This window comes from Scyliorhinus torazame, chromosome 6 (genome assembly GCF_047496885.1).
Source record: "Scyliorhinus torazame isolate Kashiwa2021f chromosome 6, sScyTor2.1, whole genome shotgun sequence".
NCBI classification, from domain to species: domain Eukaryota; kingdom Metazoa; phylum Chordata; class Chondrichthyes; order Carcharhiniformes; family Scyliorhinidae; genus Scyliorhinus; species Scyliorhinus torazame.
Window position 1 is genome coordinate 291,401,079 of NC_092712.1, and position 26,338 is coordinate 291,427,416.

Sequence of the window (26,338 nt, forward strand, 5' to 3'; positions counted from 1 at the left end):
AATATAGGATCAATGGATGATAAATGATTTGATTATATACTTCAGAAAAATTCTTATGAACACACTGGACAGCGAATTTCTGCCATTCTCTCCAATTCCTCCCAATTTTGTCATACTTCGGTGAAGGTAGGCACAGTACGAAGTCTTACAACACCAGGTTAAAGTCCAACAGGTTTGTTTTGAGTGACATCGAAACAAACCTGTTGGACTTTAACCTGGTGTTGTAAGACTTCGTACTGTGCTCACCCCAGTCCAACGCCGGCATCTCCACATCTTCGGTGAAGGTAACAGAGGAGAACTAAAATAGGGAATTTTGGTAAACACGATGGCCCACTGGAATGCTCTGCATGGCATTTTATACAGGGAGGTGAAGCGAGTTCAAATCATTGCGAGTGAAAATTAAATACCATTAAACTGGCCCTCATTAAAAAAAACCTGAAAATCATACATTGGTTTTTCCTACTGTGCAAAGCAAATATCATAAACAGAGTTTACATTGTCCAAATGTAGCATGTGAAAGCAAGTGAATGTAAAAATTTATATTTGTCATCATTGTTAGAAGTGGCTATATATACCCGTTGTGGTCATCCCCACTACTTTAGACTGGCGAAGGACGATCATTTCTTCTTGATTTCTCAGCTCGGCAAGACGGTTGACAATTTTCTGATACTGCTCCTCATATGTTAACATTTTACGCCTGGTTTCGATTTGGTACTTTAACAACCACAACCTGCAATAAAATCACCTTGTTTAACCACCATCTGGACAACCCATTGTCAGACACCATGTGGGATTTAATCCCTCTGCCAGCCCCACCTCAGAGCTGAGGTCAGAGGCTGGGTGGGGGAGGGAGGGGGTGGTGGGGAGCCGTATGTTCAAGAAGGAGGATGCAGGGTGGAGATCCCTTTGCCCTCCCAGCTGTCTCCAATACGTTCTGTGGCGGGTAGACATGTGGGCAGCCTTCTGGCCCGAAGGCCAATTGAGGCCCCTAAGTCACCACTTAATTTCTCCTGATATTTATTGGTGTCGATTATAAAAGCCTTCCTTACTTTAACCACATGAGATCAGCCCATCAACCTTTGGAATCATAACGGCACTTACTAACCTCCACAGGAATATATGAAATAGGTCACTGCAACCACCCCCCTCCTCCACCACACACACAACCCTCTCACAGAAATGCCCAACCCGGACTTACCTAGGCTCCTTGATGTGGCGGGACCACCTGTATTCCCAGCAGTGGGCACTGCTGGGACTACAAAATTGCCAGCCATCCAATTGGCTGTGATCTCTCTTAAGGCAAGATTTCCTCCTGAGATTCGGGATGGAAGTCTCACCTTAAAAACAATTAACCCTACTCCCAGCATGAAATTGCTGAGGGGCTGCCAGTGGGATCATAGGTGTGTACCCCCTGACTTTTTTAAGTTGGTGGGACAGCAACCAATGCACCCTGTAAAATTCAACCCAGGCAGACAAGTTATATGGATTGGATTGGATTTGTTTAGTGTCACGTGTACCGAGGTACAGTGAAAAGTATTTTTCTGCGAGCAGATCATTAAGTACATGAGAAGAAAAGGGAATAAAAGAAAATATATAATAGGGCAACACAACATATACAATGTAACTACATAAGCACTGGCATCGGATGAAGCATACAGGGTGTAGTGTTAATGAGGTCAGTCCATAAGAGGATCATTTAGGAGTCTGGTGACAGTGGGGAAGAAGCTGTTTTTGAGTCTGTTCGTGCATGTTCTCAGACTTCTGTATCTCCTGCCCGATGGAAGAAGTTGGAAGAGTGAGTAAGCTGGGTGGGAGGGGTCTTTGATTAAGCTGCCCGCTTTCTCCAGGTAGCTGGAGGTGTAGATGGCGTCAATGGATGGGAGGCAGGTTTGTGTGATGGACTGGGCGGTGTTCACGACTCTCTGAAGTTTCTTGCGGTCCTGGGCCGAGCAGTTGCCATACCAGGCTGTGATGCAGCCCGATAGGATGCTTTCTATGGTGCATTTGTAAAAGTTGGTAAGGGTTAATGTGGACATGCCAAATTTCCTTAGTTTCCTGAGGAAGTATAGGCGCTGTTGTGCTTTCTTGGTGGTAGCGTCGACGTGGCTGGACCAGGACAGATTTTTGGAGAGGTGCACCCTTAGGAATTTGAAACTGCTAACCATCTCCACCTCGGCCCCGTTGATGCTGACAGGGGTGTGTACAGTACTTTGCTTCCTGAAGTCAATTACCAGCTCTTTAGTTTTGCTGGCATTGAGGGAGAGATTGTTGTCGCTACACCACTCCACTAGGTTCTCTATCTCCCTCCTGTATTCGGACTCGTCGTTATTCGAGATCCGGCCCACTATGGTCGTATCGTCAGCAAACTTGTAGATGGAGTTGGAACCACGTTTTGCCACGCAGTCGTGTGTGTACAGGGAGTAGAGTTTCATCTTTCAAAGATTATGTCAAACTACCATTTGCAATGAATCTTGTGTAGTTGGATATATATTTAGTGGGTGCAGCACAGATGCATCCATCTGCCTGTTCTTGCGTATGGCTAGGTTGCTTCTGGTGTTACTGTGCACAACCATGTTCCAACTTTAGTGCAGGGCTGTTTGGAAGTATAGCCAAGACTATGATTACCATTAGTTAAGTTTGAAACCACAAGATACAGAGGTTTGTGGAGAGGGGGAAAAGGACTCAAAGAGGGACAGTTTACACAAACACTTTATTCTACCTGCAATTTCCGGAGTCATTATTCGGATTATCAGGATGCATCGAGTCTTCATGGGAGGTTTTAATTTGGCTGCAATGGTTAGATGAATGGGTGGATAGTGGCAGGGTGCATGTGAAAATTCTCTCTGTTGAAAATGTTTAATTTAAAAGGACACAATGTACAGATCGCCTCAAGTAAAATTAATTCTGAGTTAATGAGATATTAAACCTGTACAGTCTCCAGCGATCGTGCAGTCCGAGTTCCCAAACATTGTCTATGCCGTTGGCGTTATCTTCTGGCATGTAGTCGGTGAGCTTCAACTGTTTTTTTACCATTGCTCGCATCTGTTTCTTACTTTTCTTTTTCGTCTATTTAAAAAACAGCAAAGAGACACTCAGTGGACAGCTAGCTATGGTGGGTCCATGAAGAATAGCCCATTCGTATTTGCTGTGTGTATAGTCTCACTAAAGTGTTTTTTAGAAAATTTATAGCACTTAATAGTGCAGTTTGACACTAGCACCTGCTCCAAACCAAGTTTAACTAAAACATGGAGTTGTAATGCTGACTCTGCATGCAGATTTCCCACTCCAGATTAAACCAAGCTTGATAAGTTAGTGATAAGCTAATTGTCCCACATTGAAATGCACAGAGCCCACAACATGAAATGGGCCATTCGATCCGACCAGTTGGGGTTGGCCTTTACTCACCATATGACCAAATAATTCTAATCATATTTTTTCACCCTGATTCCATTATCCTCCATCTCTTTTACCTTCACCTATCTGTCCAACCTACTGCTGAACGTTGACATGTTTCTACCCCAACCTCTAATCCTGGAAGTAAATCCTACAATCTCTCAACTTTCAGGGAAAGAAGTTTCTTATTCCCTCGGTTTTAAATCTCGTAGCATTTAATCTTCTATCAATGGCTCCTTAATCTTGAGTCCTGAACTACTGGAAGCAATCTGCTTTTATCTGCCCAGTTACAATTCAAGCAGCATCAAAAGGATCAATGTTCACTGGAATGCCTGGGATATTCAAAACTTTATAAAAGGATAAAACAATAGTTTCACAATCATTGCTCCTGCATAAAAGCAAATTACTGCAGATGCTGGAATCTCCTGCATGCTAGCTGGTGTAAAGGGTTTCCTCCAGGTGCTCCGGTTTCCTCCCACCCGTCCCAAAAGACGTGCTTGTTAGGTGAATTGGACATTCTGAATTCTCCCTCAAGTGTACCCAAACAGGCGCTGGAATGTGGGGACTGGGGGATTTTCGCAGTAACTTCACTGCTGCGTTAATGTAAGCCGAAATAGAAAATGCTGGAAAATCTCAACAGGTCTAGCTGCAGCCGTAGGGAGAGAAAAAAGCCAATGTTTCGAGTCCAGATGACCCTTTTTCAAAGCTGTAAGCCTACTTGTGACAATAATAAAGATTATTATTATTAGTTCCAAAGACTCCCCGGCACCCCCCTCTCTCCAAATGAAAGGAAGAACATGTATTTAAATTTGGGACTTGTGGGAGGAAACCGAAGCACCTGGAGGAAACCCACGCAGACGCGGGGAGAATATGCAAACTCCACACAGACAGTGACCCAATCCGGGAATCCAACCTGGGACCCTGGCGCTGTGAAGCAACAGTGCTAACCACTGTACTAGAACTATGGCTGAGCAATAAGTGCCAGCCTTGTCAATGATAACCACAACCCAAGAATAAACTTTTAAAAGATTACCTCCCAACCACCATCACTATCCTCACTCTCAGCTTGCGATTTGGAAGGGCGCTCAGTGTCGTCAGGGTGAAAGGCCAGAAACCTTTGACGGATTGCAGCCAGACGGGCAGTCGCACTTTTAACTTGTTTCTGTAAGTGGTCATCTCCAATTATTCTCTCCGCTTGCAACAGCTCAGCCTCTTCAGCCACATGAATAAGTTCATCGTCGTCATCTTCCGCTTGCTCTTCCTCCTCAGTCAGATCACTAATGCTTGCTGCAAGAAATCAGGTAATGTTTAAGGAACAAAACCATTCAGTGGAAAATGCAGAAACTAAAATGGACAATCTGTTTTCTTTTTGTTCATGATGGGGGCCGACAATAAGTGGACGTTAATCAGAATGTGATAAACATTTTTCGATTATAGTCACCGAGAAACTACGCATCGTATTTACTTAGATTTTGATCCTGATTAAAATTTAGATAGAATTGGAATTTTCTATATTACCTGCGTCCCCCTCTGTGAAGATTGACTCTGTCTCCTCCATGTCCTCCTCTGTGCTTTGCTCCTTAGATGCCAAGTAACATCTGGATGCAGATGTTAATTTTGATTCTTCCAGTAAGTTAGATTGGCCAACTTCAGTAACATCAGAGGGCCCCTTAAAATGTAAGAATCCCAGTTTGTAAACTGGATCATACCCAGGAACAATTCAGATTATTGTGGGCTCACCACACATTGCTGGTTGCTCCTTCATTTCCATCACCATCTTTGGATTTGCAGAGTGGTTTTACAGCTGGAGGCTCTTTTTGTCACTAACCCTGCCCATTTATCCAGGCTGGAAACTGGCACTAATACACACTGGCTGGGATTTCCCCCACCCCACCCACCCACGCGGCACATTTTCTGGCGGCAGAGGCAGCTTGCCGTTAGGCGCTGGTGAGATCTTCCAGTTCCGCCGAAGTCAACGCTAATTACTTTGCTCGCCGGTTGCACTGCAGGGCTTGCAGTTCGGCGAGACCGGAAGATTCCTCCGGTGAGAAGGGGCAGAAAATCCCGGTCACTGTGAATTAAATTATCGGTATTTGAAATAAGTAAGTTTAGTTTTGCGTTTCTGTATTTGAAAGGGTTTATTGTTTCAATTTGGTTTAGGTGCATGCATGGTAAAGAGTTTATGATGTGAAAGCAAAGTTGAAAGAAAAACTTGGCTGTTGCTCCACAAGGCAGCAAGAACTTTAGTTGTAAGCTAGAGCCAGGAGAAGCTGGACAGGACCAGGGAGTTGCAGGAAGCAGATTTCTCAAAAGAACAATAGAAAGTCCCAAAAATCAGAAGGTAGGGCCAAAAAGAATGTCTCGGAAAGACAGTTGAATCAAGGGAACAAAGAACAAGAAGTCGAACAAGGTCCTGTTTGGTAAAGCTAAAGTAAAAGGCACGGAATAGTGCTCTGAGGTAAAGAGACAGTTGCAAGAAGGAGATTTAAAGTAAGCTAGGTAAGAAACCAGACGTCCACGATAAATCAGACGGTCAGTGACACCTGTAGCCAGTTAAAATGGCTAACCCCCGAGTTAGAATGGCTAACTCCTCCAGTAAGTCTTACTTCAACGCTCGCAACGATATAGGTGCTCCTAACTACCAATCTGTACCAACTTCGAATCCCGCAGGCTCAGAACCCGAACAAAAGGCCATTCGTTTCCCTGACCTGGTGGGCCAGTTCCAAGTTAAGTATTGGCCTGTTAGTCGTAGAAGTAGCTTAGACGTAGAATTTATGCATGGGTAGTGATTACTGTGTATAATAAATGTGCTTTGATTTAAATCTTAAGCGGTGTATTGGATTATTGATCATTACTCGGACTTGAACCACGTGGCGGTATCAGAAAGATACCTGGCGACTCAAGAGCAAAGGTGATAAAACAGAGCAATTAAACTAAGGCAAAAGTTAGCAACACACCACAGCCTATGAAGCAGAGGTATCCTGGGAGGATGAGTTGGTAAAGGAGATAGAGGCAGGTCTGTGGGAGGATGCTCTGAGCAGAGTCAGCACGTCCTCATCATGTGCCAGGCTCAGCCTGATACAATTCAAGGTGGTTCACCGGGCACACGTGACAGTGGCCCGGATGAGCAGGTTCTTTGGGGTAAAGAACAGGTGTGTGAGGTGTGCAGGAGGGCTCGCAAATCATGTCCACATGTTTTGGGCATGTCTGAAGCTTAGGGGATTTTGGCAGGGATTTGCTGATGTCATGTCCATGGTGCTATAAATGAGGGTGGCGCTGAGTCTGGAGGTGCCGATTTCTGGAGTGTCGGAAGACCGGGGAGTCCAGGGGGCAAGAGAGGTTGACGTTTTTGCCTTTGCCTCCTTGGTAGCCCGGAGGCGGATTTTATTAGCATGGAGGGACTCGAAGTCCCCAAAATCTGGGGTATAGGTTAGTGACATGGCTGGGTTTCTCAGGCTTGAGAAAATTAAATTCGCCCTGAGAGGAACAGTGTTAGGGTTCGTTCGGAGGTGGCAGCCGTTTATCGACTTCTTTGAGGAAAACTAAACTGTTAGCAGATACAATAAGGGGGGGGGGGGTAGTTTAGTTTAGTTTAGTTTAGGCGGGAACAGCGAGAAGAGATGGAGGGACTTGGGGAGTGTATGTATAAGCCAAGTTGGCGGGGTAAGGATGTTGGTTGGGGTTGGGGCCGGGGGGGGGTTACACACTGAATTATGTTTACATTTGTATTTGTATCTTTTGTTGTTATAAAACCATAAATGCCTTAATAAAATGTTTGTTAAAAAAAAGAAGAGGTATCCTTTTGGCATGGCTGGGTACTGAAAAGAGAGGTTCAAATTCTGGAGTTGGATCCTTGGTGAAAGCATTCAAGAGAAAGCTTTGTTTGGAAGAAGATTCCAAGCATGTTCTTCAAGAGTGGAGTTTGAAAAGGCTTGTGTGGAAGTCAGAGTTCTCACGAAACCAGTTGGCTCACAGCGTGAGAAGCATCTTAGGGGGTGGGGGAAAGATTTGATGAGAAATATACAGCGGTTGTATTGGGTAGCAATTCAGACTGTCATGTGCCTGACCCCTGTTGGCCTATCGACTTACATGGATTGTGTACTTACTGAGAACATTAGAGTCTAAGATGGAATTTTTAACTTGTTATTCTCCACTTCCCTTGTCCCACCCTCCTACTACAGTAACTTGAATTGACTAAATTATATCTTTAACAACAGCTCCTACACCCACGACCTCCACCAAATTTGTAGCAAAGCAACACGATGATCCCCTTGATTTGGGTTTGGATTTGCAACACTGGGCGCGATTTAACTAAATGGAAACGGAGTCCCATAGCGAGTGCATTTAACCTCCTGTTTCTAGGGCCCACAGTGCCGAGATACACAAGGATATGAAACGCGCCACTGTTTAGATATGGGCCTCAGTGGGGAACGCACGGCCGAGGCCGCACATAGCCCCGCTTTGAGCAGAGGAGCTCCGCTCATGGAACTCAGTGCCCAATGGCACCCTGATCTCTGGGGCCCCCATAACGACCTCCCCCGCACCCCTCCCAACACCTGCGCATGGCACCCCAGAGCCAATTGCCACATAGAACATTACAGCGCAGTACAGGCCCTTCGGCCCTCGATGTTGCGCCGACCTGTGAAACCACTCTAAAGCCCATCTACACTATTCCCTTATCGTCCATATGTCTATCCAATGACCATTTGTATGCCCTTACTGTTGGCGAGTCCACTACTGTTGCAGGCAGGGCATTCCACGCCCTTACTACTTTGAGTAAAGAACCTACCTCTGATATCTGTCTTATATCTATCTCCCCTCAATTTAAAGCTATGTCTCCTCGTGCTAGACATCACCATCCGAGGAAGAAGGCTCTCAATGTCCACCCTAGCCAATCCTATCATCTTGTATGCCTCAATTAAGTCACCTCTTAACCTTCTTCTCTCTAACGAAAACAGCTTCAAGTCCCTCAGCCTTTCCTCATAAGATCTTCCATCCATACCAGGCAACATTCTGGCAAGTCTCCTCTGCACCCTTTCCAATGCTTCCACATCCTTCCTATAATGCGGCGACCAGATTTGCACGCAATACTCCAAATGCGGCCGCACTAGAGTTTTGTACAGCTGCAACATGACCTTATGGCTCCGAAACTCATTCCCACTACCAATAAAAGCTAACACACCGTACGCCTTCTTAACAACCCTCTCAACCTGGGTGGCAACTTTCAGGGATCTATGTACATGGACACCGAGATCTCTCTGCTCATCCACACTGCCAAGAATCTTACCATTAGCCCAGTACTCTGTCTTCCTGTTTTTCCTTCCAAAATGAATCACCTCACACTTTTCTGCATTAAACTCCATTTGCCACCTCTCAGCCCAGCGCTGCAGCTTAGCTATGTCCCTCTGTAACTTGTAACATCCGTCCGCACTGTCCACAACTACACCAACTTTAGTGTCATCTGCAAATTTACTCACCCATTCTCCAGGTCATTTATAAAAATGACAAACAGCAATGGCCCCAAAACAGATCCTTGTGGTACACCACTAGTAACTGGACTCCAGTCTGAACATTTCCCATCAACCACCACCCTTTGTCTTCTTCCAGCAGCCAATTTCTGATCCAAACTGCTAAATCACCCTGAATCCCATGCCTCCGTATTTTCTGCAGTAGCCTACCGTGGGGAAGCTTATCAAACGCTTTACTGAAATCCATATACACCACATCAACTGCTTTACCCTCATCCACATGTTTGGTCACCTTCTCAAAGAACTCAATAATGTTTGTGAGGCACGACCTACCCTTCACAAACCCGTGTTGACTATCTCAAATCAAATTATTCCTTTCCAAGTGATTATACACCCTATCTCTTATAAACCTTTCCAAGATTTTGCCCACAACAGAAGTAAGGCTCGCTGGTCTATAGTTACCGGGGTTGTCTCTACTCCCCTTCTTGAACAAGGGGACAACATTTGCTATCCTCCAGTCGTCTGGCACTATTCCTGTAGACAAAGATGACTTAAAGAACAAAGCCAAAGGCTCAGCAATCTCCTCCCTAGCTTCCCAGAGAATCCTAGGATAAATCCCATCCGGCCCAGGGGACTTATCTATTTTCACACTTTCCAGAATTGCTAACACCTCCTCCTTCTGAACCTCAAGCTCTTCTAGTCTAGTAGCCTGAATCTCAGGAAAAAGACAATGTTGTCGAGGAGAATACTGTGTGAATACTGATGAAAAATATTCATTTATCACCTCTCCTATCTCCTCGGACTCCAAGCACAACTTCCCACTACTGTCCTTGACTGTAGTGCCCTACTCTTACCCTAGTCATTCGTTTATTCCTGACATATCTATAGAAAGCTTTAGTGTTATCCTTGATCCTACCTGCCAAAGACTGCTCATGTCCCCTCCTGGCTCTTCTTAGCTCTCTCTTTAGGTCCTTCCTAGCTAACTTGTAACTCTTGAGCGCCCTGACTGAACCTTCATGTCTCATCTTTACATAAGCCTCCTTCTTCCTCTTGACAAGTGTTTCGACTGCTTTAGTAAACCACGGTTCCCTTGCTCGACCACTTCCTCCCTGCCTGACAGGTACATACTTATCAAGGACATGCGGTATCTGTTCCTCGAACAAGCTCCACATTTCCATTGTGCCCATCCCCTGCAGTTTTCCTCTCTATCCGATGCATCCCAAGTCTTGCCTCATCGCATCATAATTGCCTTTCCCCAGATATAACTCTTGCCCTGCAGTATATACCTATCCCTTTCCATCACTAAAGTAAACGTAATCGAATTGTGGTCACTATCACCAAAGTGCTCACCTACCTCCAAATCTAACACCTGTCCTGGTTCATTACCCAGTACCAAATCCAATATGGCCTATCTACATACTGTATCAGGAAACCCTCCTGCACACATTGGACAAAAATGGACCCATCTAAAGTACTCGAACTATAGAGTTTCCAGTCAATATTTGGAAAGTTAAAGTCCCCCATAACAACTACCCTGTTGCTTTCGCTCCTATCCAGAATCTCCTTTTCTCTCCATCTCTGGAACTTTTCGGAGGCCTATAGAAAATCCCTAACAGGGTGACCTCTCCTTTCCTGTTTCTAACCTCAGCCCATACTGCCTCAGTAGACGAGTCCTCATCAAACGTCCTTTCTGCCACCGTAATACTGTCCTTGACTAACAATGCCACCCCGCCCCCTCTTTTACCACCTTCCCTGCGCTTGCTGAAATATCTAAACCCCGGCACCTGCAACAACCATTCCTGTCCCTGCTCCATCCATGTCTCCGAAATGGCCACATCATCGAAGTCCCAGGTACCACCCCATGCCGCACGTTCACCCACCTTATTCCGGATGCGCCTGGCATTGAAGAAGACACACTTTAAACCACCTTCCTGCCTGCCGGTACACTCCTGCAACTTTGAAACCTTACTCATAACCTCACTACTCTCAACCTCCTGTATACTGGAGCTACAATTCAGGTTCCCAAGCCCCTGCTGAACTCGTTTAAACCCTCCCGAAGAGCATAAACAAATTTCCCCCCCCCCCCCAGGATATTGGTACCCCTCTGGTCCAGATGTAGACCATCCCGTTTGTAGAGGTCCCACCGACCCCAGAATGAGCACCTTGGCAGTGCCAGGCTGGCAGTGCCAGGATTCTCAAGTAGCACAAGCTGTGCCAGGGTAGCACCCTTCCCAAAGAGCCCACACATGGGAGCCCAAGATCCCCTGGGAGACCCTCACGAGTGCCGTTCCATCTGGTCCCCCGTTTGTGGAGACCAGTACTGAACAGCACTCACTCGAGGTCTCCGAGGCGAAGGAGATAGATCCCACGCCTCGGGTGCCACGAGAATCTGCATATATGCAAATTTGCTAAAAGGTGATCCTGCCCACAATGGCCGAGATCCACAATGCAACGTCTCGCAAGGTCACGTTAGATTTCGCGTAGCGTTGCAAACTGGGTTGATATCAGGAATGGGGTTGCCCGGCTTCTAGAGGCCCCGCTACACTGCGGCAAGCCGCTTTTCAGATGCACCATGGCCATTAAATCACGTCCACTGTTTCTTTCTCATCATTGGATCACAATACTGGACCACCCTCCCTAGCAGCATTGTAGAAGCACCTTCATCCCATAGGCTGCCAATAGGTCAAGAAGGCGGTTGTGGAAGGTATCCGCCATGGTTCAGTGTGTGTCGGACTCCCACCACCAAGGGCAAAGGTTGTAATTCCAGGGACTAGAGCACAATATCCAAGCTGACACTTCACTGCAGCACTGAAGGAGTGCTGCACAGTCAAAGTGCTGCCTTTCAGTTGAGCTAGTAAACCAGAGTTCCATCTGCTCTTTCAAGTTTATGTAAAAGAGGAACCCATGGCCTTAAAAAAGAACGACCAGTGTGAGGTTAGGGCCGGTCAAGGACAGTAGTGGGAACTTGTGCATGGAGTCAGAAGAAATAGGAGAGGTGTTGAATGAATACTTTTCTTCAGTGTTCACCAAGGAGAGGTGCCATGTTTTTGAGGATAAGAGTGTGATACAGGCGGGTAGGCTGGAGGAGGTAGATGTTCTGAGGAGGGATGGATTAGCAATTTTGAAAAACCTTAGGGTCGACAAGTCCCCTGGGCCAAATGGGATATATCCAAGGATTCTTTGGGAGGCAAGGGATGAGATTGCAGAGCCTTTGGCTTTGATCTTTGGGTCCTCACTGTCCACGGGGATAGTGCCAGAGGACTGGAGAGTGGCAAATGTTGTTCCTCTGTTCAAGAAAGGGAATAGGAACGACCCTGGTAATTATAGGCCAGTTAGTCTTACTTCGGTGGTCAGTAAGTTAATGGAAAAGGTCCTGAAGGATAGGATTTTTGACCATCTGGAAAGATGCAGCTTAATCCGGGACAGTCAACATGGATTCGTGAAGGGTAAGTCTTGCCTCACAAATTTGATTTAATTCTTTAAGGGGGTAACTGTGTCGATGAAGGTGGAGCAGTTGATGTCGTATACATGGATTTCAGTAAGGCGTTTGATAAGGTTCCCCATGGTCGGCTTATGAAGAAAGTAAGGAGGTGTGGGATAAAGGGAAATTTGGCCAATTGGATAAGTAACTGGCTATCACATAGAAGACAGAGGGTGGTGGTGTATGGAAAATTTTCAGACTGGAGACCAGTTACCAGTGGTGTACCACAGGGATCAGTGCTGGGTCCTCTGCTATTTGTGATTTTTATCAATGACTTGGAGGAGGGGGCTGAATGGTGGGTCAGTAAATTTGCTGATGACACCAAGATTGGTGGAGTAGTGGATGAGGTGGAGGGCTGTTGTAGGCTGCAAAGAGACATTGATAGGATGCAGAGCTGGGCCGAAAAATGGCAGATGGAGTTTAACCCTGATAAGTGAGAGGTGATTCATTTTGGCAGAAATAAATTTGAATGCGGATTACAGGGTCAACGGCAGGGTTCTGAGGAATGTGGAGGAACAGATAGATCTTGGGGTTCATGTCCACAGATCGCTGAAGGTTGCCACTCAAGTGGATAGAGCCGTGAAGAAGGCCTAAAGTGTGTTAGCGTTTATTAACAGGGGGCTCGAGTTTAAGAGCTGCGGGGTTATGCTGCAACTGTACATGACCCTGGTGAGACCACATTTGGAGTATTGTGTGCAGTTCTGGTCACCTCATTTTAGGAAGGATGTGGAAGCATTGGAAAGGGTGCAAAGGAGATTTACCAGGATGCTGCCTGGTTTGCAGGATAGGTCTTATGAGGAAATGTTGAGGGAGCTAGGGCTTTTCGCTTTGGAGCGGAGGAGGATGAGAGGTGACTTAATAGAGGTTTATAAGATGATGAGGGGTATAGAGTGGACGTTCAGAGACTATTTCCTCGGGTGGATGTAGTTGTTACAAGGGGGCATAACTATAAGGTTCAGGGTGGGAGATATAGGAGGGATGTCCGAGGTAGGTTCTTTACTCAGAGTGGTTAGGGTGTGGAATGGACCGCCTGCTGTGAGAGTGGAGTCGGACAGTTGAGGAACTTTCAAGCGGTTGTTGGATAGGCACATGGAGCACACCAGAATGACAGGGAGTGGGTTAGCTTGATCTTGGTTTCAGACAAAGAACAGCACAGAACAGGCCCTTCGGCCCTCAATGTTGTGCCGAGCAATGTTCTATCTATATTGACGAAAAGCAGGGAAATTCTACCCAGTGTTCCAGCCACTATTTATCTCTCAACCAATATCACTAAAACAAATGATCTGATCCTTATCACATTTCTATTTACAGGGTCTTGCTGTGCAGAAATTAGTTGCATATAGATCTTATATTACAACAGAGACTACACTTGAAAAAAGTACTTCATCGGATATAAAAAGTGCTATAGGACGCCTCAAGGTCATGAAAAACGCTCTCTAAATACAAGGTATTCTGTTTTTTCAAGGGCAACTAAGGCTGCGTAATAAATGTCTGCCTTGCCAGTAATGCTAAGAGGGTGCAAATAGATTTTTAAAAAGTACCTCCCAATAATTTTCATCGTCACTGCTAGTTTGAGATTCGGAGTGATGTGCAGTCCCTTTGAGATTGTCATCGAGAAACCATTCCTGGCTTGAGGTCATATGGACAGGCTTCTGACAGTCATAGACTCCAAGCAGCCCCTGTGCTTGCAGCAGCTCAGCCTCCACGCCCACTTCAATTGTCTCGGCATCTCCCTCCGCTGGCCCTTCCTCTGCAGTCAAATCAGTGGGACTTCCTAAAAGACACCGGCACTTAGCATATAATTTATCTCTGTATTAAGAAACAAAACTCAGTATAAAATGTGGGAAGAAAAATAAAAGGGGCAGGATTCTCTGTAGCCCGACGCTGAAATCGGGGCAAGCAGCGGTTTGACGGTGGTTTGCGATGCTCCGCCCCCTCCAAATCGGCATCATCGGGACTCGCGGCACGCCATCAGTCGGCTCACCTGCGATGCTCCGTCTCCGATGGGCTGAGTTCCCGATGGCCCTGGCCACGTGTTGGCCCAGCGGTTTGGTAACCTGGCATACCGGCTGCGAAGTGTCCAGCGCCACCACACTCGGCCGAGGTCTGTGTCGCTAGCCGTGTGGCTTCTATTAGGGCTGGGGTTTGTCGTGCGGGTGGCCAGGAGGTGGGCTGTGGGGTCGAGGTGGGCAGGTACGCGGTCAGTCCTGCGCATGTGCGGCCTGGGACCAGCAATTATCCAGCCGTTTTCCGCACGTGCCGTGGGTGTCCACGCAGCGCCGGTGATAGCCAACTCGCCAGTACCGGAATCGGTGAGGGTTTTGCGCCGATTTTCAAATTGTGGAACACTGCAGATCCTCCATTGGAGCCGGCACTTAGCCTCAGATACAGAGAATCCAGCCCACAATTTTTTTCAAAAAAATGAATAACGAGAACCAAACAGTAAGTTGACAGAAATGAAAACAGAAAATGCTGGAAATACTCAGCAGGTCCGGCAGCATCCATGGTGACTGAAACAGAGTTAACGGACGGAATTCTCCCATCAGCAAGTTTCATGGCGAGCAGGAATAGAGAATTTGGCAGGAGGCATAAAAATTGGTTTCACATTGTCACGGTAACAGACCAGATCCCCAATTTATATCAGCAAACCAGACGAGAAATCCCAACAATTTTTCAATTTGTAAATTAGGAGGAAAGGATACTTCACCCCCAGGAGTGATTCCACTGACAAATGGGAATTTAAAAAAATGAAAACAAACTATTATTAACACAGGATTAACCCATTAACATTCAAGGAAGAAAAATTGCTTTTCAATTAACAGTTAAACAGCTCTGACAAAAAAAATACAAAAAGGTCTTTGAGCTTACTTTCCCATCTACTTCTAAAATTTAAAGTAAGCAAAATCCACATACAGGTCAAATGCATCTTATTACTAAAGTTAACACTTGGTGGCTTACAGTTTTATTCACAAAGTCCTTGGAGAGAAGCTTTCAGAAGTCAGTCTGATAAACTCAACTCCTTTCCGCAGAACCCAGAGCAGAACTTTAAAATGAAACTAAAAACAGACACAGGGCTGAAAAACGAAACTAAAACAGACGTAGCCTTTCCCATGAGTGACACCAAAACCTGTCTAGCTGTTAACCCCTTAGCAGACATATTGGGCATGATCCAACAGCCATACTGTGGTGGTATGTATTAGGGGTAATGTGGTACCTGTGAAGCCGAGAGGCTATTGGCTGACAGGTCCCGGGTCCTGGTTGGATCTGCCGACTTCTGGCTCTGCCCTGAAGACGGAGTATAAGAGCTCGCGCTTCTCCCCGCAGCCTCATTCTGTTGCTGAGCTGCTGGGGACAAGTCTCGCTTAATAAAGCCTAGATAGACTTCATCGCTTCTCGTCTCGCGTAAGTCATTGTGCGCTACAATTTATTAAGCGAGCTTAAAAGACTATGGAGCTCCGGATCGCCCCGGAGTGCCTGCGGATCAGCCCCCATGCAGTGAACTCGGCAGCCGTGTTCAAATACTGGCAAGCATGCTTCGAAGGCTACCTTCGAACGGCCCCCGGCCGGACCACGGAAGAGCAGAAAATGCAGGTCCTGCATTCGAGGGTAAGCCCAGAAATTTACTCACTAATAGAAGACGCAGAGGATTTCCCGACGGCGCTCGCGTTGCTGAAGGGCATCTACGTTCGGCCCGTAAACCAGGTCTACGCGCGCCACCAACTCGCGACGAGATGGCAAATTCCCGGATAATCGCTCGACGAATTCTACGGCGCGCTGCTAATTTTGGGACGAGGCTGCAACTGCCCGCCGGTGAACGCGATCGAGCTCACGGACCTGCTAATTCGTGATGCATTCGTGGCAGGTATGAACTTTCCCCAAATTCGTCAGAGACTTTTAGAAAGAGAGTCGCTAGGACTCTGAGGCACGGGCCCTTGCGGCCTCCCTTGATGTGGCCTCCCAAAACGTCCGCGCCTACGGCCCCAACCGCACGGCAGCCCCTTGGGCTCCGTGGACCCCCGTCGCAACCAACTCCCCGGCACCCCCCCCCCCCCCGCAAGCTTGCGCGGTTAAAGCTCCCGACCATCCCAGGGGCGCCCGCTGCTATTTTTGCGGACGCCGAAACACCCCTGGCAACGCTGCCCGTCCCGCGCAGCTACTTGTAAAAGCTGCGGCAAAAAGGGCCATTACGCGGCAGTGTGCTGGTCCCGGGGGATCGCCGCAATCCACGGAGAAGAACGAGGACAGCACATTCCAAGCACCCCCCAGCGCCCCATGTACGACCCGCGGGCGCCGCCATTTTGGGTCTCAGGCACCACGAGGGGAGGATGGGCGCTGCCATCTTGTGACCCCCCAGCCACGTGCGATTCATGGGGGCGGCCATTTTGTCCACCCCCGACCACGTGTGATTCATGGGGGCGGCCATTTTGTCCACCCCCGGCCGCGTGCGATTCATGGACGCCACCACCTTGGTTGACAACAAAGGACCCCAGCATCGACGGCTCCACGGGGTCCGAAGAAGACGCCGCGACATTACTACCACGACTGGCTTCGGTGACACTGGATCAATCGCGGCCCTGGACGCTCCAGGCGACAACAACAACAACGGTGCTGGTCAACGGATACAAGACGCCATGCCTGATCGACTCCGGGAGCACGGAAAGTTTTATTCACCCAGACACGGTAAGACGCTGTTTCCTGACCATCCATCCAAGCACGCAAAAGATTTCCCTAGCTGCAGGATCCCACTCAGTGGAGATCAAAGGGTTCTGCATCGCAAACCTAACGGTGCAAGGGAGGGAGTTTAAGAACTACAGGCTCTACGTCCTGCCCCAACTCTGCACGCCCACATTACTGGGATTAGACTTCCAGTGTAACCTTCAAAGCCTAACATTCCAATTCGGCGGCCCAATACCCCCACTCACTATCTGCGGCCTCGCAACCCTCAAGGTTGAACTGCCGTCCTTGTTTGCAAACCTCACCCCGGATTGCAAACCCGTCGCCACTAGGAGCAGACGGTACAGCGCCCAGGACCGGACATTTATCCGGTCTGAAGTCCAGCGGTTGCTGAAGGAAGGCATAATCCAGGCCAGCAATAGTCCCTGGAGAGCTCAGGTAGTAGGAGTGAAGACAGGGGAGAAGCAAAGGATGGTCGTAGACTATAGTCAGACCATCAACAGGTACACGCAGCTAGATGCGTACCCTCTCCCCAGCATATCCGACATGGTCAATCGGATTGCCCAGTACAAGGTCTTTTCCACCGTGGACCTCAAGTCCGCCTACCACCAGCTCCCCATCCGCCCAGGTGACCGCAAGTACACCGCCTTCGAGGCAGACGGGCGGCTATACCACTTCCTAAGGGTCCCATTTGGCATCACGAACGGGGTCTCGGTCTTCCAACAGGAGATTGACCGAATGGTTGACCAGCACGGGTTGCAGGCCACGTTCCCGTATCTCGACAACGTAACCATCTGCGGCCACGATCAGCAGGACCACGACGGCAACCTCCAAAAGTTCCTTCAGACCGCAAACGCCCTGAACCTCACATATAACGAGGAAAAATGCGTTTTTAAGCACAAACCATTTGGCCATCCTGGGATACGTAGTGCGCAATGGAGTGATAGGCCCCGACCCCGAACGCATGCGCCCCCTTATTGAATTTCCCCTCCCCCACTGCTCCAAAGCCCAGACGTTGCCTGGGCTTCTTTTCATATTACACCCAGTGGGTCCCCCAGTACGCAGACAAGGCCCACCCGCTAATACAGTCCACTACCTTCCCCCTGTCGGAAGAGGCTCGCCAGGCCTTCAGCCGCATCAAAGCGGATATCGCAAAGGCCACGATGCGCGCCATCGACAAGTCTCTCCCTTTCCAGGTCAAGAGCGATGCATCCGATGTAGCTCTGGTGGCCATCCTTAACCAAGCGGGCAGGCCCGTGGCCTTTTTCTCCCGGACCCTCCACGCCTCAGAAATCCGTCACTCCTCAGTGGAAAAGGAAGCCCAAGCCATAATGGAAGCTGTGCGACATTGGAGGCATTACCTGGCCGGCAGGAGATTCACTCTCCTCACCGACCAACGGTCGGTAGCCTTCATGTTCGATAATGCACAGCGGGGCAAAATTAAGAATGACAAGATCTTAAGGTGGAGGATCGAACTCTCCACCTTCAATTATGAGATCTTGTATCGTCCCGGAAAGCTGAACGAGCTGTCCGATGCCCTAAAACGCGGCACATGTGCCAACGCACAAATAGACCGCCTCCAAGCCCTCCACGAGGACCTCTGCCACCCGGGGGTCACTCGATTCTACCATTTCGTAAAGTCCCGCAACCTCCCCTACTCTGTGGAGGAGGTCCGTACAGTCACCAGGAACTGCCACATCTACACAGAGTGCAAACCGCACTTTTTCAGGCCGGATAGAGCGCACCTGATCAAGGCTTCCCGCCCCTTTGAACGCCTCAGTTTGGATTTCAAAGGCCCCCTCCCCTCCACCGACCGCAACGCATACTTCCTGAACGTGGTGGACGAGTACTCCAGTTTCCCCTTCGCCATCCCCTGCCCTGACATGACAGCGGCCACAGCCATTAAAGCCCTTGGCACCATCTTTACACTGTTCGGTTTCCCCGCGTACATCCATAGCGACAGGGGGTCCTCCTTCATGAGTGACGAGCTGCGTCAGTTCCTGCTCAGCAATGGCATTGCCTCGAGCAGGACAACCCCCGGGGGAACGGGCAGGTAGAGAGGGAGAACGGCACGGTCTGGAAGACCGTCCTACTGGCCCTACGGTCCAGAGATCTCCCAGTTTCCCGGTGGCAGGAAGTCCTCCCGGATGCTCTCCACTCCATCCGGTCGCTGCTGTGTACCACCACTAACCAAATGCCGCACGAGCGCCTCCTTGTCTTCCCTAGGAAGTCCTCCTCCTGAACGTCGCTGCCGACCTGGCTGGCAGCCCCAGGACCCATCTTGCTCCGGAAACATGTGCGGGCGCACAAATCGGAACCGTTGGTCGAGGGGGTTCACCTTCTCCACGCGAACCCGCAGTACGCCTATGTGGCGTACCCAGACGGCCTACAGGACACGGTCTCCCTGCAGGACCTGGCAACACACATACACCCCCAGACACCGATCACCCCCTCCCTGCCACCGGCACACCCCGCGACCGCCCCCTTCCCGGGGGGATCGGTCCTCCTCCCGTGCCTGCCCAGGAGTAAAACAGGAACAAACAGCGAATCGCTCCCGGAGACGACAACGCCCGAGCAAGCACCTGCACCACCACCGGGGCTGAGGCGATCGACGAGGAAGACCAGACCGCCCGCTCGACTCGTGGAATCTGCGTGACACCAAGAAAAAGAATGTTGTTGTAACAAAAAAATGATTTTTGCCCATATTGTAAATAGTTCTCACAAACCTGTACATAGCCCAGTGTAGGGCTAAAGCTGTATTAACACAGTCCGAAATTTGTTCCAGGGCCAGCCTTGTAAACCCCTACCACCATGCGAACCACCACCCCGCCGGGTTCCTTTTTAACAAGGGGTGAATGTGGTGGTATGTATTAGGGGTAATGTGGTACCTGTGAAGCAGAGAGGCTATTGGCTGACAGGTCCCGGGTCCTGGTTGGATCTGCCGACTTCTGGCTCTACCCTGAAGGTGGAGTATAAGAGCCCGAGCTTCTCCCCGCAGCCTCATTCTGTTGCTGAGCTGCTGGGGACAAGTCTCGCTTAATAAAGCCTAGATAGACTTCATCGCTTCTCGTCTCGCGCAAGTCATTGTGCGCTACACATACTGCGCAGGAAAAGCAGCTGGCAGCACGCGGCGTGGTCATTGAAAGCCGAGAGGCTATTGGCTGACAGGTCCCCGCTCCCGGGATCTGCCCGACTCGCAACGCCTCTCCAGATTCAACACAATCTTGAGACAATGGGCGGGATCACCTTTTAACAAATCCGCATATTAGAGCGAGACAGTTAGCCTCACTCTAATGTGCAGAATTCTGGGTTTCCTGAGGCTTTGGGATTCATCAGAGACCTCGGGCGAGCGCCGTTTGATACTGGTCCCCACAAACAGGGAACAGATGGAACACCACTCGTGGGGTCTCCCAAGGGATTGGATTCCCTAGAATGCATGCCCTTTGGGCAGGGTGGTGCCCTGGAACTGCTGGTGCCAGCCAAGGTGCCCAGGTGGCTGTACCAGTTGGCATGGGGACTGCCAGATTGGCACTGCCATGGTGCCAAACTGACATTTTTTTGCACGCTTGCGATCAGGCTGGTGTTGTCCATCCTGGGTGTTGGGGGTAATATGGGGGAACCGGGGACTCTCCCATATTGTGCTTGGGGGGGGGAGGAGGGTGGGAGGTCAGGGATCGTTTTGTGGGCCTCGGAGGTCGGGAAGCCATTTTTAAATGGCGTCCTGATGTCTCGCTACAATGAGGAGTTCCAGCACGTGGAGCTCCCCACTGTACAAAACGGGGCTACGTGTGACCTTGGACGGGGTTCCCCATTCAGGCTGCTTAGGGGACTTTGTTCACCTTTGGGAAAAAAAGCTTTGGGCTCGGATAATAGTATTGAAGACTTGTGCTCCAGAACTTGCCGCACCCCTAGTCAAGCTGTTCCAGTACAGCTACAACACTGGCATCTACCCAGCAATGTGGAAAATTGCCCAGGTGTGTCCTGTACACAAGAAACAGGACAAATGCAACACAGCCAATTACTGCCCGAGCAGTCAACTCTCTGTTTAGCACAGGGCTAAATCGCTGGCTTTGAAAGCAGACCAAGGCAAGCCAGCAGCACGGTTCAATTCCCGTACCAGCCTCCCCGAACAGGCGCCGGAATGTGGCGACTAGGGGCTTTTCACAGTAACTTCATTTGAAGCCTACTTGTGACAATAAGCGATTTACATTTCATTTCATTTCATCATCAGTAAAGTGATGGAAGGAGTGGCACTTACTTAGCAATAACCTGCTCACGGACTGCCAGGGTCACTCAACTCCTGACCTCATTACAGCCTTGATTCAATCATGGACAAAAGAGCTGAATGCCAGAAGTGAGGTGAGAGTGACTGCCCTTGACATCAATGCAGCATTTGACAAGAGTATGTCATCAAGGAGCCCCAGCTAAACTGGTGTCAATGGAAATCAGGGGGAAAACTCTCCGCTGGTTGGGAGTCATACCTGACACAAAGGAAGATGGTTGTGGTGGTTGGAAGCCAATCATCTCAACTCCAGGACATCACTGCAGGAGTTCCTCAGGGTAGTGTCCGAGGCCCAACCATCTTCAGCTGCTCATTCAATGATCTCTCTTCCATCCGAAGGTCTGAAGTGGGGATATTTGCGGATGACTGCACAATGTTCAGCACCATTCACGACTCCTCAGATAATGAAGCAGTTCATGCCCAAATGCAGCAAGACCTGGACAATATCCAGGCTTGGGCTGACAAGTGGCAGTTCCATTCACGCCACAGAAGTGCCAGACAATGACCATCTCCTACAAGAGACGTTCTAACCACAGTCCCTCGACATTCAATGGCATTACCATTGCTGAATCCCCCACAATCAACATTCTGTGGGGTACCATTGATCAGAAATTGAACTGGACTAGCCATATTGATACTGTGGCTACCAGGGCAGGTTAAAAGCTAGGAATCCCACGGCAAGTAACTCACCTCCTGACCCCCCAAAGTCTGTCCACCATCTACAAGGCACAAGTCAGGAGTCACTTGCCTGGATGAGTGTAGCTCCAACAACACTCAAGAAGCTCAACACCATCCAGGACAAAGTAGCCCGCTTGATTGCTCCCTCTTCCACATACATTCAAACTCTCCATCACCGACGACCAGTGGCAGCCGTGTGTACCATCTACAAGATGCACTGCAGTAACTCACCAAGGTTCCTCAGACAACACCTTCCAAACCCACGACCACTACCATCTAGAAGGACAAGATGTGGAGATGCCGGCGTTGGACTGGGGTGAGCACAGTAAGAAGTCTTACAACACCAGGTTAAAGTCCAACAGGTTTGTTTCAAACACTAGCTTTCGGAGCGCTGCTCCTTCCTCAGGTGAATGAAGAGGTATGTTCCAGAAACATATATAGACAAATTCAAAGATGCAAGACAATGCTTAGAATGCGAGCATTTGCAGGTAATTAAGTCTTTACAGATCCAGAGATAGGGGTAATCCCAGGTTAAAGAGGTGTGAATTGTCTCAAGCCAGGACAGTTGGTAGGATTTTGCAAGCCCAGGCCAGATGGTGGGGGATGAATGTGATGCGACATGAATCCCAGGTCCCGGTTGAGGCCGCACTCATGTGTGCGGAACATGGCTATAAGTTTCTGCTCGGCGATTCTGCGTTGTCACGCATCCTGAAGGCTGCCTTGGAGAACGCTTACCCGAAGATCAGAGGCTGAATGCCCTCGACGTCTGAAGCGTTCCCCGACTGGAAGGGAACATTCCTGCCTGGTGATTGTCGCGCGATGTCCATTCATTCGTTGTCGCTGCGCCTGCATGGTCTCACCAATGTACCACGCTTCGGGACATCCTTTCCTGCAGCGTACGAGGTAGACAACGTTGGCCGAGTCACACGAGTATGTACCGCGTACCTGGTGGGTGGTGTTCTCACGTGTAATGGTGGTATCCATGTCGATGATCTGGCACGTCTTGCAGAGATTGCCATGGCAGGGTTGTGTGGTGTTGTGGTCACTGTTCTGAAGGCTGTGTAGTTTGCTGCAAACAATGGTTTGTTTGAGGTTGCGCAGTTGTTTGAAGGCAAGTAGTGGGGGTGTGGGGATGACTTTGGCAAGATGTTCATCTTCATCGATGACGTGTTGAAGGCTGCGAAGATGTCATAGTTTCTCCGCTCCGGGAAAGTACTGGACGATGAAGGGTACTCTGTCGGTTGTGTCCCGTGTTTGTCTTCTGAGGAGGTTGGTGCAATTTTTTGCTGTGGCGCGTTGGAACTGTCGATCGATGAGTTGAGCGCCATATCCCGTTCGTACGAGGGCATCTTTCAGCGTCTGTAGATGTCTGTTATGCTCCTCCTCGTCTGAGCAGATCCTGTGTATACGGAGGGCTTGTCCATAGGGGATGGCTTCTTTAATGTGTTTAGGGTGGAAGCTGGAGAAGTGGAGCATCGTGAGGTTATCCGTGGGATTGCGGTAAAGCGAAGTGCTGAGGTGACCGTCCGTGATGGAGATGAGTGTGTCCAAGAATGCAACTGATTTTGCAGAGTAATCCATGGTGAGCCTGATGGTGGGATGGAACTTATTGATGTCATCGTGTAGTCGTTTCAGTGATTCTTCGCCGTGGGTCCAAAGGAAAAAAATGTCATCGATGTATCTGGTGTATAACATCGATTGAAGGTCCTGTGCGGTGAGGAGGTCTTGTTCAAACTTGTGCATGAAGATGTTGGCATACTGAGGTGCGAATTTGGTCCCCATGGCTGTTCCGTGCGTCTGGATGAAGAACTTGGTGTCGAAGGTGAAGACGTTGTGATCCAGAATGAAGCGGATGAGTCACAGAATTGCGTCTGGAGATTGGCAGTTGTCGGTGTTGAGTACTGAGGCTGTTGCAGCAAAGCCGTCGTCATGTGGGATGCTGGTGTAGAGTGCCGAGACAAGGGCAGCAAATACTGGGCAATGTCACCACCTGGAGGTTCCCCTCCAAGTCACTCACCACTCTGACTTGGAAATATATCGCTGCTCCCTCACTGTTGCTGGGGCAACATCATGGAACTCCTTCCCTAACAGCACTGTGGGTGTAATTACACCTCAAGGACTGCAGTGGTTCAAGAAGGCAACTCACCCACCACTCGGGATGGGCAATAAATGCTAGCCGAACCGCGATGCCTAGACCCCCTAACTAAATTTGAAAATAATAATCTGAATACCTAAGTTATTTTAATAACATCAATGCAACAGACATATAATGCAACATACATAACAATTTTCTACATTCATCACACCGGCAGCATGGAATGACAGTGTGATCTTCCGATACTGCCCGCCATGGCAGACTGGGAATCCCACTGGCGGCTGGCGTGAAACGGATTTGAATGATTTACATCCCGCTAATGTGGACAAAGGCCTAACCATGCCTGAATTGCCATGACCCCCGCACCTCCCTCCCCCCCGGGAAACACGCGAGTCGGAAGACTTCTGGGACCTTTGTGGCATACAAAGGTCAGGGAGGATGAGGGGGTGGGTTTAAAGGAGGGAGCAGATAGGAAAGAACGAGTGGATCAACCTAAAAGGGGGCTGTCATTAGAAAGGGTAGCCGCTACTTTCTTCCTGCACTTGAAGCATTTGCTCTTTAAAAAAAAATTGAGCTTGCCAGTCCTGCCCGGCTGCCCAGGACAAACATGTAATGGCCTTGGCAGCGTATTAGCAGGGTTAACGGACTTCATAACAAACCTAATTGTCCCTAGATTATATAAATATAGCAGGTGGGCTTCCTGCTCCAGTGCCCACCACATTGCCACCCTCCCATATTGTGAGGAAAGAGCTCGGGATATGTAGGAAGGCGATTGGATGTCTCGCTCTCTCTCTCGCCGCCTCCTCCCCCCCCCCCCCCCCCCCCCTCCCCCCCGCGACACACACACATGAGAAACCCACTGGGGGAGCCACGTAGAATACAGCCCACCATTTCAGGCCATGACCTTTTATCAGAGTAGAGTTGATGGCTTGCTAGTTAGGTGTTTATACAAGTTGAAAGAGATGTCGGGCAGGATTTACTGGCTGTTCACGCCGGCAGGAAATTCCGGACCCATGCCGGTGCTCCGGTTTTTCAGCGGCGAGGGGGCCTGTCAACGGGATATCCAATTGACAACGGCGGGACCGGTTGATCCTGCTGGCGGGGCACCTAATCCGCTGAAAAACACGCAGCGGGGTGGTCGGTAAATCCCGCCCGTTGAGGGTTCACTGAGCTAACTACAGTGAGCTGACAACAGTGAACATTCTCATTATATTACATTTACTTAATTTTGGGAAGAATTGAAATTTCCTATTACCTGCATCTCCCTCCATGTCATTTGAGTCCATTGCTTCCAGTTCCTCTTCTGCTCTTCTGTCTGCAGTCATCAATTCAGATGGGAAATAACTTCTGAATGCAGATGTTAATCCTAACCAATCCAGTATTCCGGTTCGGCGAGATGGACGTTCATCAAAGGCCACCTTCCAATGTAAATAATCCCAACTTGGTAACAATAATTTTTACAAATATATATATTCTATTCCAAACTCAAACAAAATTGGGTTACACAAACCACCCACAAACACAAGCGTCACACATAATTTGTAACATTTTTTCCCCTTTAAAACCCCCCACCCCGGGCGACAAACCGATCCTTAAACATGGATAGGAACGGCCGCTATCGCGCACAGAATCCTTCCTCCGACCTTCGCAGGGTGAACTTGACCTTCTCCAGGCTCAAAAATACATACAGGTGCCCCACTCCCGGCGGCATTACTGACTACCAATTCAGCAAAATCCTTCGCCGGGCAATCAGGGAGGCAAAGGCCACATCAGTCTCCTTCCCCTCCTGCAACCTCAGCAATTCTAAGACTCCAAAATTCGCCACCAAGGGGCATTGTGCTACTTCAAACCCCACTATCGCTTCCGCTTCACAAAAGCCCTCCAGTTTCTCACCCCCCCCCCCCCCCCCACCCCCCCCAGAACATATGGGTGTGATTTGCTGGCCCTGCCCATATTTTTCACAGTGATCCTCCAACCCAGGGGAGAACCCACTCATCTGGACCCTTGTCATATGTACTCTGTGCACCACCTGGAATTGAATGAAACTCATCCTCGCACACGAGGACATTGCATTAACCCGGCGCAATATCTCACTCCATATCCCCCCACCCTAGCTCGGTCCCCAGCTCCTCTTTCCACCTGCCTTTGAGCCCTTCCACCATTGCCTTCTGTTTCTTTCCCAACCACCCATAAATATCACCGATTTTCCCTTCTTCCCCCCACAAGTCTGGAGCTAACAGCTTTTCAATAACGTGTACTCCAGTATT

At 49.1% G+C, this 26,338-nt stretch overlaps 1 protein-coding gene across 3 annotated transcripts in view; it reads right to left on the reverse strand.

Annotated features, from left to right (window-relative positions):
• The window catches only part of LOC140425499 (NFX1-type zinc finger-containing protein 1-like), a 91,890-nt gene that overhangs the window by 31,661 nt on the left and 33,891 nt on the right, over positions 1 to 26,338 (reverse strand). For all 3 annotated transcript variants that reach the window (XM_072509831.1, XM_072509832.1, XM_072509833.1), the window contains 6 exons: positions 25,327 to 25,489; positions 13,884 to 14,116; positions 4,912 to 5,062; positions 4,427 to 4,680; positions 2,927 to 3,066; positions 576 to 730 (listed from right to left, as the gene is read on the reverse strand). In XM_072509831.1, coding sequence (XP_072365932.1) covers positions 576 to 730; positions 2,927 to 3,066; positions 4,427 to 4,680; positions 4,912 to 5,062; positions 13,884 to 14,116; positions 25,327 to 25,489 — 1,096 coding nt within the window. The remainder of the gene's footprint in view (positions 1 to 575; positions 731 to 2,926; positions 3,067 to 4,426; positions 4,681 to 4,911; positions 5,063 to 13,883; positions 14,117 to 25,326; positions 25,490 to 26,338) is intronic.